Source organism: Nesoenas mayeri (genome assembly GCF_963082525.1).
Source record: "Nesoenas mayeri genome assembly, chromosome: 1".
Taxonomy (NCBI): domain Eukaryota; kingdom Metazoa; phylum Chordata; class Aves; order Columbiformes; family Columbidae; genus Nesoenas; species Nesoenas mayeri.
This window is the reverse complement of record NC_137541.1, coordinates 158637695-158652960: the sequence shown is the minus strand read 5'-3', so window position 1 is coordinate 158652960 and position 15266 is coordinate 158637695. Positions and strand designations below refer to the sequence as shown.

The following is a 15266-nucleotide window of genomic DNA, read 5'->3' as shown; positions in this document are numbered from 1 at the left end:
TGAAGAAGTACTACCTGCACAGAAAATTTATCAGTGCAACATTATAACACAGAAATGTTTTTCACAGGAAACAACCTCTCAAAAATATCCATACACTTCATGTCTTTCAGCAACTGAGGCCATGCTTCTTTCAAATGAAGCTCCTCTTCTGTTACCGATGTAGATCTGATTTTTAAAGCATCAATACTTTTCAGTAGCAAATGATTGTAATTCTACATTCAAGTTACAGCACGCTTTTTTGCAGTGAATCTCAGTTTAAGATATAGTCTATATTTAAATAATCTATATATTACATATAAAAATACACATTGTACCATAAATGAGGTCTTGTCTTTTTCTAAAGGTCCCAGCCTTTTGGCCAATTGCCCTTGCTGCAGGTCTGACTCATCTTAAGCTCCTAAACCAAAGGACACATTCACCAAGCAAATTCTGCCACAACCTACTCAGAGAAGTATTTCCTCAACAGAGAGTCCTGGAACACAATTAAAATGCAACTCAAAACAACTGTATGTATAATAATTTTTTAAATGATTGCTCAAAAGCAGTGTACCCTTGAATTTCATTCCATTTTCTGATGGGGAAATTCTTGAGATTCCCGCCAGCACCATAAATTTAAAGTGAACTTACTTGGAGATGCCCATGAACCCAAAGACTTAGTGGGGAAGTAAAGTCATTACATTAACAGATGATTGGGGAAAAGCTTTGATTAATCTATTTGTATTTCAAATGCAAACACAACTGTTTATTTCTGTGTGCTGTAACAGCACATATTTAGTGAATGGCTGAATGTTTTAATGTGGAGACCTCAACTGGTGAGTTTCCCAGACACACATTTCCTAACAGCAGAGCTACATTTGTTTCCTCAAGGATAAGCCTATCCTTAATATCCAATATATTTAAAGCTATTGATCAAAGAGAAGTTATAAACCATTGCTCAAACTTCCGCATTGTTCAATTTACTTTAAATTCCCTCAGCCATAAAGGAAAACCATTACCTCAAAATGCTGACAAACGTTGTGTTTAAGACTATGGCTACGAGAATGAGCACACACAGACCCATTTCTTTCCATTGTTGTGTCAACCTGCTCAGATGTTTCATCACTCTGTTAGCATGACAGTATCCTCTGTTAAATTGTTCAATTAATAATTAAGGCTATGAATATGCATAGAATAAGGGCTACCATGGTGAGAGGAAGTCCTGCAAGGAGACCTCACCAGCTTCCAGAACAGTTAGAGAACCCAGGTCTTTTTGTACCATACCAGGAAGATATGCCTATACTTTTAAAAGTTTAATCCTTTCTGTTCCAAAACTGGTATCTATATTTTTAATTAAACAAATCAGTTACCTCATTGTCATGGAAAACATAAAATCATCAATTTCTTCATGAAAAACAAGGCAAAAATGCTCTCTCAGCTACCAGAATAAGAAGCACCTGAAAATAGCCTTGGCAAAACAAACCAAGGTAAACCTCAGAGTAATACTGTGAAAAACAAACACCAAAAAGCGCCACTATCAACTGTGTAACTAACATTACTATTTCCAAGAACTATAAAAGCATAAGTCAGCTATCCAGGAGCACTCAGAGGAATAGTGGAAAGTTCAAGATTCAGATTTTTCAAGAAGAAACTTTCTTCTGGGGAGATCAGTAAGAGGACATAGGGTACAACACTCAGGCTCAGGCTTTCTGTCTAAAATCTGTCATTCGTGGTATAGAGATGCACAGATTTAGGCAGCAAGACTGAATATTGAATCTATGGATAATTTTTCTTCTACCCTACGTGACATTCATTTTAATGATAAAAATAAGCATGATGAAGAAATATCTGCCATTGTCTCAGAGCCAACATCTTAATGAGATATTTCAGAATAAATGTAGATAATAAAGATTTATTCACGTGAACATTCAAACATGTTTAGGTGAAAAAAAAATTGTCTCTGAATTTCACTACAAGCTTCAGAAATAACTACTAATAAAGCTGAACAGTACGTAGGGTTCAGAATTTGCATTGGCACAATTTAAAACTGAAAATATGAAAGAGCTCATTCTTTAGGAAATGCAATAATTTAAATTTAAAGCTTTGAGAGACGAGGTGTATTAAATTTAAAACAACCAGAAGTAGTACCATAATTAGATAGTCACACTCAGAATATAGATTAAAAGGAAGAAATACTGGAGAAACAGAATAAAATTGTGTCTTTGCTGAGGTACGAATAGAAGGTTCCATAGTACAGGATTATCTCTTTCAGTGGCAAATCCTTCACATACAAAAATCAAACCAAGATTCACTTATCACACAATTCAAAATTTACATGTAATAAAGGCAAGGCAATACTCAGTTATGGCCTGTCAAATATTTACCCCACTAACATTATCTACAGAAGCACTTTACCATTTTGTACACAGTGATTCCTTATGAGCGTTGAAAGGCTTTCAGTTAAAAAAAAGACATTATATACATTTCTGTACACAATTCCAACAAACACACTCCATCTCCCAGTGGAATTCTTAAAGCAAGATACCTGAGGTTTCCCAATATCTTCAATATCTCTATCACAAACCTAAATATACATTTCAGATTTTACAAAAAGACACCTCCCTGGAATATGTGCATTATCATTAAAAAAAATTATAGCTTTAAGGAGCTGAAAAAGATTGCCTCCATGCAAGAGACTTCATTTTCACTCTTGCACGTTTAGGAATGTCCTTCCACCAAAGGACACTGCGGTGGCTGAGGGGCAGAACAACATGAGGGTGCGCGCCTTCAACGCAGACACTGTGGCGTCTCTGTTGCCTTAGAAGTCAGGAACAGTAGGTCAGTAGGACGAAGTGCTTCCTCCAGCTAGTGAGTATCTGAGGAGAAGAAACAGTTACCATTGTGACCTTCAGAACAATGCTCTGCAACAAGCAGCAACTAAAAGTTATTCTGTTTGATGCTATTAAAGTTCAGCCTTTTTCCTTGCAGAATGACACCCACCGATGCTGTCACACTTTAAAGACAAAAGCTGTGGATGTGAACACCACGTAAAATACATGTATTAGGCAACCTCTCCTTTTCTAATGAATAGCAACAACCCGTGCTCAAGTGTGTTACCAAAAAGTGTATGAGGATGTAAGAATTCTGTATACTGGGGGTAATGTTTTGTGATTCCAACTCTCCTACTTGGCAAGTTTACATCATAATCTTTCCAAAATACTACAGGGGGCAGAAACCCCATGTTTCTTGGTCTAAGCAGATTCTGAAGTTATCCAAAGAAGTGGCACACATTCGAGTCATGTTAAGCTTTCAGTAAATTTTATTAAAAAGAAACAAACGAACAACAGAGATCAAAACTGGAGGGGGAAGATAAATGGATTCACTCAAATTATTGGGCACTCCTTCTGATGGTCCCAACTAATTCATTCAGACAAATTTAGGAAATTCAGTTTAACTAGTCATAAGAGGAATGAAAATGTGCTTAGAAACAAGTAATTGAGGAATCATCTTCAATAGATAGAGGATATTGCAAGTGGATACAATAAATAACTTAATGATGTAATGGGTCACATTTCTGGTAGTATTCAAAAAAGAAGAAACTATCTTTTCAGAAGTCAACTAATTCCAAAAATAGCTTTATCCACAAGGGCCACCTACTAAGCTATTGAATGGTTAAAACTCCTTTTTAGAGTGGGATCCTGCCATTTGTTTCTTTCACTCACTTTCTAGAAGGGGTGCTAGTCATGATCACATACTAGCTGTATATCATCCCTGGAATAAAAGAAAGTTCACCCAGATGTCACCCATCAACAAACATTTTCTATGAATATTTCTCTCTCTCCTTCAAAGAGAATGCCTGCGTGCACTGTTATAGTAAGACATTATGACTGAGAAAAACAGCAATAGTCCAATGAAGGGGAACAGAACAAAACCAAAATACTAAAGAGTTAGATTGCAGAGCCCTTTATATATCTGCTAGGATAAAAATGATGACTGTTGCTGTCATGACCGGAATAAGTAAGATCATCTTAAGCATCTGCAGAAGAAGTTCCCAGTGGAAAGCCTGTTTCCACGTGGACATTTTCAGCTTCAATTGCAGCATCAAGTCTTTGAGGTTTCCAGTTCCAGGAAGGCCATATACCAGGCAGACAGAAATTTGACATTGAAATATTGGGTTGACGAAAGACTGGGGCCAGTTTTGGAACAGATATAGAAGCTCCGGAAACTCTTTCAAGCCTGCCAGGATCAACTAAAACGAGAATCAGGAGCGACCTTTTAGCACTAGAGATGCTGAGTGGGCTTCATGCTTTACAGCCCAGGAAGCAAGAAATGTGATTGCTTGCAGATTTCTTGGCACTGATTTTTACTGAATGACAAAGCGTCAGCCTTTGTCAATCCTCTGGTTTAACTTCAGAGGTGTGAATTCCAAGCAATTCAACCTGGATGGTGTAGATTCACAATAGCTGTGGCCTTCTGGTCTCAAGGTTGCATTTAAAGTCTCTTCAAGCAGTAATTCTGAAATGTATACCCCTGATCTTTTCTTGTGTGGTACTTAAAAGAACAGCAAATTGAGTGTTTGTTAAGAATATATTCCTAGCCTAGGCAGTTAGAAAATCTCTTATGAAATTTGTCCTTTTGAAGCAACACAAAAGGTTGGTTTTGGAGGTGCCACCAGGAGGCCATCTTTAATGAGTGAACAAGGAACCATGTACTATGTGACTGAAACACCAACTAATGGAACCATTTGGTTCCATTGTTCCATTGGAACCAACTAATGGTCCATTTGTCAGAGTAAAAGAAATTAAGAGTGACACAGGACATCTGCAACATACACCCACACACTAAGAAAGCATCTATGTCCCTTAGATGAAATGCAAAGGGAAGAGGTTGTCCAGTCTCATTTGACACACAACATGTGCACCAACAGGATGAACATACATATGGGCTATCACCTGAAGCTGGAAATTGGAACTGCTGATATAATTAGGTGTTTTTTTTTTCCTACTAAGCAACCAATTGCACAAACTGTAAGCATAAGTGTTTTTTTCCTCTATTATAAACAGAAATTAATTATTTCAGTTTAACACTAGTCAAATGTCTGTAGAATCAGATCTGCAGTTTTCTGTAACCCTTAGTGAATTAGTTTCATTACCTCTGAAGCCTCTGCACAAGGTGTGACACCATGTTATCTGCAATGCCCGGACAAGCCTCTTCAGCTAAATAAATGGCCTTTCTCAGTTCTTCTATAGAATCTGTATTACCACCACACACTTCACTCTTCTCTTTCAACTGAAAGAAAAACAGGAAGAGATACATTAATAAGATATTCAAAAATATTCTAGAAACAACATAATGCAAATGCTTGTTAAGAAGTGACTGCCAGTGTCCACAGTGTCAGGATTTGACTTTCATTATACACCCTCACATCCTGAAGACTTTTTCCATCCTGAGGTTGGTCTTTGCAGTAGTCATCACCATGCTGTTCATCTTCACAGGTCTTCAGTCATTGACATATCCTCTTCTGCGTGCTCACCATCAAAAATTATGACAATGTATTCCAAGAAAGATGCACTATTTACCTGTAGCTGTTTGGTTTCAAGATGTGCTGCTCATACATACTTTAGTATACATACTTCTATACCTGTAGCTTATATGTATACACTGCAGGTGCACTTGTGCAAGCACTGTTAGAAAAATGCTTTAAGCCTGTCGGCTCTAGCACCAGAGCACCCTGAGCACTCTCTCATCTGCCTCCAAAGCAAAGGATCCCACAATTAGCAGGAAAGCAGGGCTCAGAGGGACAGTCTCAGTGCTTCGTTTATGTAGGAGATGCTCTAACATACCAATTATGGCTGGTAAAATGCTTTCTTTCTCAGAACTCACAAAAGAACATTAAAAATTCTCTGCAGGGCCTGGGCTTCCTAGGAAAAGAGTCTCATGCTACTAGAAGTAAGGGTGAACGCAGGCATGGCCTTCTTTCAGCAACTGGACTTTCCCCAGCAGGTGGGATGTCTGCATTTTACAAGTTTCTATGCACATTTACCATGAGAGCTGTTGTTAAGAGCTGCGTTGTGGCATCCTCTTAAGAAGGATAGAATCAAAGTCATTTCTCGGGAAAAAAAAAAAAAAAAAATGTTCCAGTTGAAAGTTAACTGCTTATGAGCGCTTTGGAGCAAAGAGTTTGAGTTGTTCACACAGAAGTGAAGAACAGCAAAATATTTTTCTATGTATCTCTCTACAAATTATCCAATTAAGTCATATCCAAATGCTGGACCTATAGCCAGTCTGCCTTTATGCCATTACTGCCAGTAACAAAAGCTTAGCTTGAATAAATGGAAAGTTTGTGCCACCTTCTGGAATATAATGTGGGCATGCTTAGTCTTCTGGCCCTACATTTGGCCCCTACTGGCACAGGGGATTCTCACATGGAATAAGCATGATCTCCAGAAAGCAGCAGAAAGCAGAATGAATAGATCAAGATGATTTTGAGTTCAGTGTAGTACAAGACATTCCCGAGGGAACAAAGTGGCAATAAAATTCTTCAGAGATGTCCAAGCACTAAAGATTTTCTGAAGCGGACTTTCAACAAGTGCCGGGAACTACAGCTCAAGAATTGCCATCAGCATTGACAAAAGGTTTTTATTTAAAAAGAAACTGGAGTCTTGCAAGGAAAAACATAAAGGAAATAATTATTGTTCTAGCTCCACATTTAGCAATGGCTTATAGGTATGTTAGGGCACCCTCCTGAGAGGAACTTCAGTCTCAACAAAATGAAATCAAGAGTGTATACAAAGGCTGAGGTATGACCACAGCAGTTAGGAAGGCTCCTGCACCGTTTGGCTGCTGCTTGTGTTCTCTTTTCATTACATCCAGGATGCTCAAGGGTGGGATCTTGCATTTAAAGATTTAAAGCACAGGTAACAGGAAGAAAACCACCTTTTCTTTTCCCAGTAATAACTAACCCTTTCTTAGTCTAAACTGAGAAGTCACAGCTTGAGGGCAAGATGATAGGAGGAGACAATTGTGTGAACATTACAACAAAGGATGCCTCCAGATCTTCAAAAAGAAACCCAGAATGAGTCACCACATGCAGTACTCAGGCAGTGTCCTCTGATAAGGATAAAAAACACATCAGGGTAAGTAACTAGTCACTGAAGATCACAATTATTTGACAAGCACTTCGTTCATTTTCAAAGTGTGTTTCGTTTTCTGTTATTGGGGACAGGGTAGGGGGGGGGGACAGGGGTGCTTTGTTTGGGGTTTGGTGCTTTGTTGTTTGCTTTTTAATTGCTTTGCTGAGGTGCACCAAGCTTCAGATTACTCACAGCAACACAGAGATGTAGGGCCCCAGAGCTGAGCAAGCCTCTTCAGCCAAGGCTCCTAAATTGTATCCAAGTTCAACTGAAGAAGGATGCAGAGCACAATCTTTCCCTGTATGATTACCTAGGGAGAGCAGCTGGTTATTGCACCTGTCTTCTGTGCCAAAAGCTTTGAAAGCCTCCATGAAGACAAAAAGCTCTGAATGGCCAGCTTTGTTCTTTTTGGAGGAGTTCCATGGAATAACTCACTAATTTAGCTAGTAGTAATTCCTAAAGGTGCAGATATCTGTGGTTTGAATGCTAAACAAATAGAACACTGACAATGTAACATAAGGCTTCCACCAGACAGCAGAGACAGTGGCCCTGCCTGTAAGTAAAAAGAGACCTTGCAATGAGATCCTGGAACAGTCTGGAAAAGTTGTGGCATTTCACTAGAAATTGCACGGAAGAGGAGTCAAAAGTGCTCAATATTCTTAATGACCATCATACAAAATTTGATGATAATCCTCTGAAGCAGGACTGTACTGATTAGAACTAAATTAAGACAACATCCTTTTATTAGAACGATTTCTCTATTTCTGTAACAGTTACAATAATTGAAATCATTACTTCAATAAATCTTTTTCCTATCAGAGATAGGGTGAGATGGAAGGGTTTTTCTCTTAAGAGTTCAATCAACATTTTAAAATAATCACATCTTCATAAATAACTGGCTCTCCCTTCATATGATTTTTTTTCAAGTTGTTTTTAAGAATTTTGAAAAGAAAATATTAAAAATAGAGAATTCAAATGGATTTCAGTGTTTTCAACACTGCGATTCAAAAGTTAAGTCCTTGCTGTTCTGACCCACAGCCATACCCTCGAACGCTGAAGAACCTGAAATTTGTAACAGATAAAATGACGGATAAAGAGATAAAGCAGTGTTAAAAATGGAAATGCTGCAATCCAAACATTAACATACGTTTTTATTTTTCGTGTTTATTGCTGTAGGCTAGCATGGTTGATGTTGCTACCATGCATATGAAGTATTAGAAGCAAACCAAAGATCTCAAAAGCAGACATGCATGAAAGCAAAGGGTACAGCTAAAACTGTAACATATCAAGTTCCAAATGGGTTGTAGAAAACTTAAATGTCATTCACCATGTTTTTCAGATTTTCAGAGACATAAATCCTGGAATTGTTAAGTTTTAAAGCATGAACTTACCTCTGCAAATAAAGGGGATATAACTGTAGACAGGCATTGGGAAAGAGGCCTCTTTGGGATATCCTTTTCCTGTAAAGAAAACAAAATTCTGACCAATTTTATTTCTGCAAAAAAGTATCCTCATTGTATTGTTTCTAACGAAAGAAAAAAGTAGTTCCAACATGCTACTCTTTAAGAAAAATCTGTTTCTATGTATATATAAATATGTAAAATGTTCTACAACAGACTATTTCAAAGCACTCTGGAAAATGGAGGCTGAATTGAAGGCAGTGGCATCTCAAATACATGTTGTAATAATAATAATAACAATAATAATAACAACAACAACAACTATTATTATTATTATTATTATTATTATTATTATTATTATTTTAAAACTTAAAAAAATAAATAATAATTTTTTTAAAACCCACACAATCAAAGAATCCACAATCTTACTGAGCATGTACTAGATCATAGACTTGCTAATATTTACCGGGTTCCTCCCACATGATACAATATTCTTCTTCTATTTCTCCAGCTCTGATAGGCACACACATACAGAATTTTCAGGGCCAAGGTAGCAACCACCTGCCCTGGCCACAGAGGCTGAAGAAAATATAATGGAACAGCTCCTGTATATCTCCTATTCTTGCTTTTTTGGACACATGCACTTTCTATTCTTTGCTATGTTGTAGTCTTTTTTCCTAAAAGACCAGAATGCCTTCCCCAAAACCCCAGCTAGCTTTTTACAGTAGTGGTTGAAGTTTAACTCACAGAAGGAAGATTTTTTTTTTTAATAAAATACTGCCCGGTCTTCCTCCAGTAGTAATATTTCACCAACTACAGAAATATTTTGGCACATATTTCACAAGCTACAGCAAAAGGACACATTTACAGAATACCCAAACTACAAGACTTACTCAAAAGGCTTTGTGAAAGGCAACTGTAGAATATACATTTTTAGCAAAAGTTGTACAAGTTTTACAATTTAAATGCTTTTAAAGTTATAATCCCACTAAATTATTAAATATCTTTGTATAATACAGTCAATATTTTGAGCACCTTATTTCTTTGCAACTCCAAAGGCTGGGCTGCTCCATTCTCTAGATTCTTGGGGTCTTTTTCTCTTATTGTAAAGATCCACTCTTCTGAATCACTCCCACCTGAAGCCTGACCATCTGGTTCACTTTAAGAGAAAAAAAAAACCAAAAAAGAAATAAAGTTTTATTGCCTACACATTATTGTCCATGTTCATTCAATATATACACTAAACATAAGAAGCACGGTCAATACAAAAATCAGGATTCTATTGTGAAAGTTAATAAGTATAAACACAAGTATGAAAAGTAATTTATTAATTTAAATCACTAATGATTTAAAACATGAAACCAATATACTTCACTAAATGTTAAATTAACTTCAAAAAAAAAGAGAGGCATTACAGATTGAAAACATTTCCCAAATTACATACATAAGTACCATGAAGTCTTATTGCTATCTGAAAACTAAAACACTAGCTTAGAATACCTTTGAGGCAAACAGTTCATACCCAGCCCATTAGCAAGGTAAATTTCCCACCCCAAAAAAATGGCTAAAACAGTACAGATACAACATAGCTTTAACAAACTACACCACCATAAATTAATCATTTTTTGTGGATGGCATAGTATTTTTTCCTATAACTCCTGCTAAGTTAAAAGAACAAAAATATGTAGGCAGATACTAATCAGTCACTGCATTATGTTTTTCCTTTCACTACCATAAATACAAATAACCTTCTTCAAGTTCATATCAAAAGCATGTGACCAGTGTAAGAAAATTCTCCAAGATTTCTGCTAGAAGTCACACAGAACTACTGGCTGTCACTGAAAGAGGCAGGTCTACCTTCTTTATCTAAATTAACTCTAGCAAGTTAATCTAACAGAAAAATATTTATTGATTTGGAAAGTTCGTATTCCAGCTTGCCAAATAAACTCACCCTTTTATCACATCTAATACAGGCGCTGCTATGGAAGCAGAGGAGGGGAAAGTAGGCTTAGACCTAACGTTCAATTGTCTCACAAGCCCTCAATAATCATTCTAGTTCCACTACTTTCCTACGCCAAGCCACCAAAACTGGTTTGATATTCCACAGGAACAATGAACTGTAACCTCAAAGTTCAGTTAGTAACTGACTTGGGACTTGTTTTAAGACTAGTAATTTACCTTCCAAATCAGACCTGGTTTTGGGCTGGAACCGTGATCACTGGAAGGCATGAAACTGTTAATCATGTAGGATAAATATACAGCTGCAGTGGCCATCAGGAAATCATAACCAGCCTGATGACTGCCATTAGCATACAGATGAATTGCTAAGAATAGTTGTGTTTTCTTATTACGAGTTTAATCCATTTGTGAACAAATGGTGGCAATCTCTTGATTTTCAAAAGCGTGTAATCTGATGATACTCACTATTTTCAAAATTACTTTTAGGCTAACGAAGTTAACTTTTTAACTGAGTCGTAACTATTTGTAACGTGGTTTCCTAAAGAAATCAACTCATGAACCTATAGAACAGCTCCATCAAAATCTGACGGAGAGAAATAAAAACTGGAAAGGAACAAAATCTGGAAACATTTACAACACTTCTTTTTCAATCAATAATTTGACGCTTCATGACTATCATGCTATAATGGCACAACTTTCCTGAAAACAAAATCAAAAGCCAAAAACCACAAACCAAAAACACACACAAAAAACCCCCACACTTCTCATTAAAAAAACAAAGATAATACGGTTTGTATCCCAAAACTCCCCTCCTTATGAGGCCAGGTGCACACAGGATGGTGCCTATGCACACTGCTACCTGGTCATGCAGGGTGAAGCCCACCTTCTGCTTCCACAATAGGAGTAACAGTCAGCCATATGGCTAGGAAGGAACCCTTTAGGAAGGACCCTAAACCCTACGTAAAAGAGAAAGTAGCATAGAACGGGCCAGAAGAATTGCTCTTGCTGAGTTATTTGCATGAAATCCCTTGCAACACTAAAATCAAGACTTCATCAGTTCACCAAGGCTGCTAAGCTGAAAAGCTGTAAATAACAGAACACAGGAATACACATGCTAAAAATAACTACTTCGCCCTCTTTTTACAAGGGATAGTTTACAAACTCATCAAACTTACATATCTGAGTCATCAGAACTGGAGTCGTCGTGACTTTGTTCAGACTTCCATCTCTTGTGCCTATCAATAAGGTCAGTCAGGTAGGAAGTTTTCTTTGAGTTTCGTAAAATAAATTTGTGTTTTAAGAGCTCTTTTGCAGTAGGTCTCTTAAAAAAGAAAAAACAAAATAATAATTTTACTATATTTGAGAGTGTTAAGTGACTCAATATAAAGATTAAGAAAACCAGACTTCGGTCTTGATACAAGTGAGATTTTAAAATAAAATAATAAGTATATTTAAATATATATTTTAGTATCTTAAAAAAAAAATATGCTGCTGAATATCTTGCCCCATATTATAAAAGCTGAACTGCACATATTCATGTAATTCATGTAAACCAGTCCAGTTCTTTACTATATACTGACAGAAACTCACAAAGCTTGGGTCCTTGTTTAAGCAGGCCTCAACAAATTCTTTGAGGGATTTACTGAAGTTTCCTTCCAGCGTTGGTGGATTGTTCTTAGGAATGAGGAACAAAACCTTCATTGGATGTAATTCTGAATGAGGTGGCTCTCCTTTTGCAAGTTCTATGGCTGTTATGCCTAATGACCAGATATCTGCCTGTAGGAAACAATGTTTTTAAGATTAGGATAGAGAAAGAAAAGAAACAATGTTGCTTGCAAAGGTAGATTTAAAAACTTTACTGTAAATCATTTCATGTGTAAATTGTTCTTGTTACAATAACATGGTCTGGTTTATGTGTCTAACCACATAAAATACAGTACACAATGTTCCAATGTTCCTTGGTTGATTTTATTCTACAGCATAAAGCACTTCTACTTACTGGAGTTTTAGAACTTTTTGAAATCAATGCTATTGCACCAGTAGTGACAACTGATCTTGAAACAAAACTGTTTTTAAACAGTAACAGTACAGTTGTTATAAACTAGCTTTCTATCCACCATACTCAAGTACATTATGTAAATATGGGGCAAGCCTCAAATATTGGCATAAATGAAAATGTTATAACATGCACAAAGTTTTTCCTCAACCAGCATCAGCTAGTACAATCATCAGAAATCTAATACATTAGAACACAATTTTCCTGGTGTTTCTTATTCTCAGACTAGAGAAATGCAGTCTAGAACAGTATTATTTAACTGTAAATGTCAATAATTTTCTCCAAGTAGTTTCGGAAATATCAACAGCACTTCTCTACTTCATTTGCTTCATAGACCTTCTCATGTTAATCATGTCTTGTAGGCCAAGAAGGCCTAATCTCAATCAAACTTCTCTAAGTCATGCCTGTGTAAAAGACAGATCCAAAGACTCACTGCCAAGTTAGAGGGACAAATCAAGTAATGCAGCAGAGACCAGTGCTAGATCCGTTACCATTTAATTTCACCAATGAGTTCTGTTCACATTGTTACTGGACACCCCCATACACATACTGGTTTTCTGGAAGAATATTATTTCTAACTCACACAGGACTACAGGCTGAAAGCTGCAATGTCTGCGTCCATTCCACTGTCACAGCTACGTTGCATGACTAAAACCAAGCTGCTTCTTCCTTGTTCAGACAGTATTCTATTGTTAAGAGTTTAGTTACTTGATTTTGCAAGTTAAGTATGGGGAAAAAAAAAATCTGAGCCAATCATCATACCATCAAATTTATGAAATTATGTTTTGTTAACCCATGTACAGAAGAGCTATCTTGTACTGAGCACACAGGATTACACAAGTAGATGAGCTCTGAGTTTCATTTATCTTAATAGCAGCATTAGCAGCTAAACTCTCCTCAAGTCTGGGTATAACTGTGAGTAACTTCCCTCTAGCAAGAAAGCTTTTCTTGGTTATGAAAGAAAAGTGTCACCTGCAATGAGTCTTTGTGTTAACCACTGAGCATTATTATTTCCATTTTATTCTGAATTTCAGTTTCTCAAGAGGAATGTGTTAAAGCCATATAAATGGATAGATTTTCTGCCAGACTTTCAGCTACAGATGGATCATGTGCAGATATGAATATAAAAATCAAATGTATCTGTTTACATGTGCACAGATATCCACATGCAAAAACATATATATAAATACTTTTGGTTTTTCCTCATATATTTATAACTTTCTGCTGCTACAGTGACCTTCTTCCACAAAAACGAACTAAAAAGTCCAACAAACTTCAGCTGCGCACTGAACCCTTTGAAGTCCAAGATGGGTTTTAGAGGCCCATTCCTGTTGGAATCATCAAAAATAAACCCCTCCGATTTCTCTGGAATTATAATCTCTCCTTTCAGAGGTAAGAAAGGATTTCAAAACAGGGATGTGAGTACTGATTGCACGTGTGTCCAGCTAGGCATTTCTAGGATACACTTGTCTGCCCCAATGGGGAGGACGAAGTATGACCTTAAGAAGTGACAGCACCGTATCATTACTAAGCTTTACTACATGTTATGATTTTTACAGTTTCAAATCTTGAACAAAAAATATTCTTCCAACTTCAGATGAGAGTCAGCAAATTTCTGGTAACTACTATTTATTGCAGTACTGTTATAAGTCTTTCCTTTTCCATCCTAATGAGTAAAATTTAGGCTGCCTTTGAAGCTCGTGTAAGTCAAAGAAAACAGGCTAAGTGTAAGGAAAACATTTTAAAATTAAATATTTATTTTTCTATTAGAAGTTATAGAGTAGAAAGGACAGAGAACTAGATATGGGAAAATTGAAGAAAATAAGAAAAGATGCTGACTTTCAAATGAGGAAAAGAATCAAAACATGATAAGAACTATGGCCAAAATAACAGATATTAGAAAGAAGGGAAAGATCCTATGAGGACATTATATCAAAGAACAAATAGCGTGGAGAGAAGGAAATAAATGGTATGGAAAAAGATAAATAAAAAAGGAAAAGTTTAAAAAATAGGTAGTAGCCTTAATATAACTGTTATAGTCATATTTTGATATTTTACTGTTTCACAGAATCACAGAATGTCAGGGATTGGAAGGGACCTCAAAAGATCATCTAGTCCAATCCTCCTGCCAGAGCAGGAACACTTAAATGAGGTTACACAGGAATGTGTCCAGGTGGGTTTTGAATGTCTCCAGAGAAGGAAACTCCACAGCCTCCCTGGGCAGCCTGTTCCAGTGCTCTGGCACCCTCATTGAGAAGAAGTTTCTTCTCAAATTTAAGTGGAACTCCCCATGACAGCTGTAGCAGGTAGATTTTATCACCCCCATGGGTTACTTGGACTTTAAAAATAAACTAAGAGGGAAAATGAAAAACAAACTTGAAATTTTTGCTATCAAGTATGCCTCTCAGATTAGCTACTGACCACATTAAAATGCAAATGTTATAGCTAACTTACCCTCTTACACAAGCCATCCAGAAATCCTGTGTTCTCAGATACATCAGTCTGAATTATTATATACAAAAGCCTGATAGAAGCTGTTGAAATTTTAATATCTATGTCAAAAATCACATATCTTGATTATTTTTAGGCGATAAAGAAAGCTGTTGGAATGCCTTGTAAATATACCTTGCAATATATGGTCTGAGAATGAGTAACAGGAATATCCCAAGGACACAAATAGTTTGGGAATGGGCAAATTCTGTACAGCAGTTAAGGAATACACAGGTTACATTTGCATAAAGC

At 36.7% G+C, this 15266-nt stretch overlaps 1 protein-coding gene across 1 annotated transcript in view; it reads right to left on the bottom strand.

The window, feature by feature from the left end:
• Positions 1-2815: 2815 nt before the first annotated feature.
• STK24 (serine/threonine kinase 24) overlaps positions 2816-15266 on the bottom strand; it is a gene marked incomplete at both ends in the record, with an annotated part of 56333 nt that continues 43882 nt past the window's right edge. Inside the window, 6 exon segments of the mRNA XM_080363366.1 lie at positions 2816-2852; positions 5129-5265; positions 8501-8569; positions 9545-9668; positions 11644-11789; positions 12059-12244. Coding sequence (XP_080219492.1) covers positions 2816-2852; positions 5129-5265; positions 8501-8569; positions 9545-9668; positions 11644-11789; positions 12059-12244 — 699 coding nt within the window.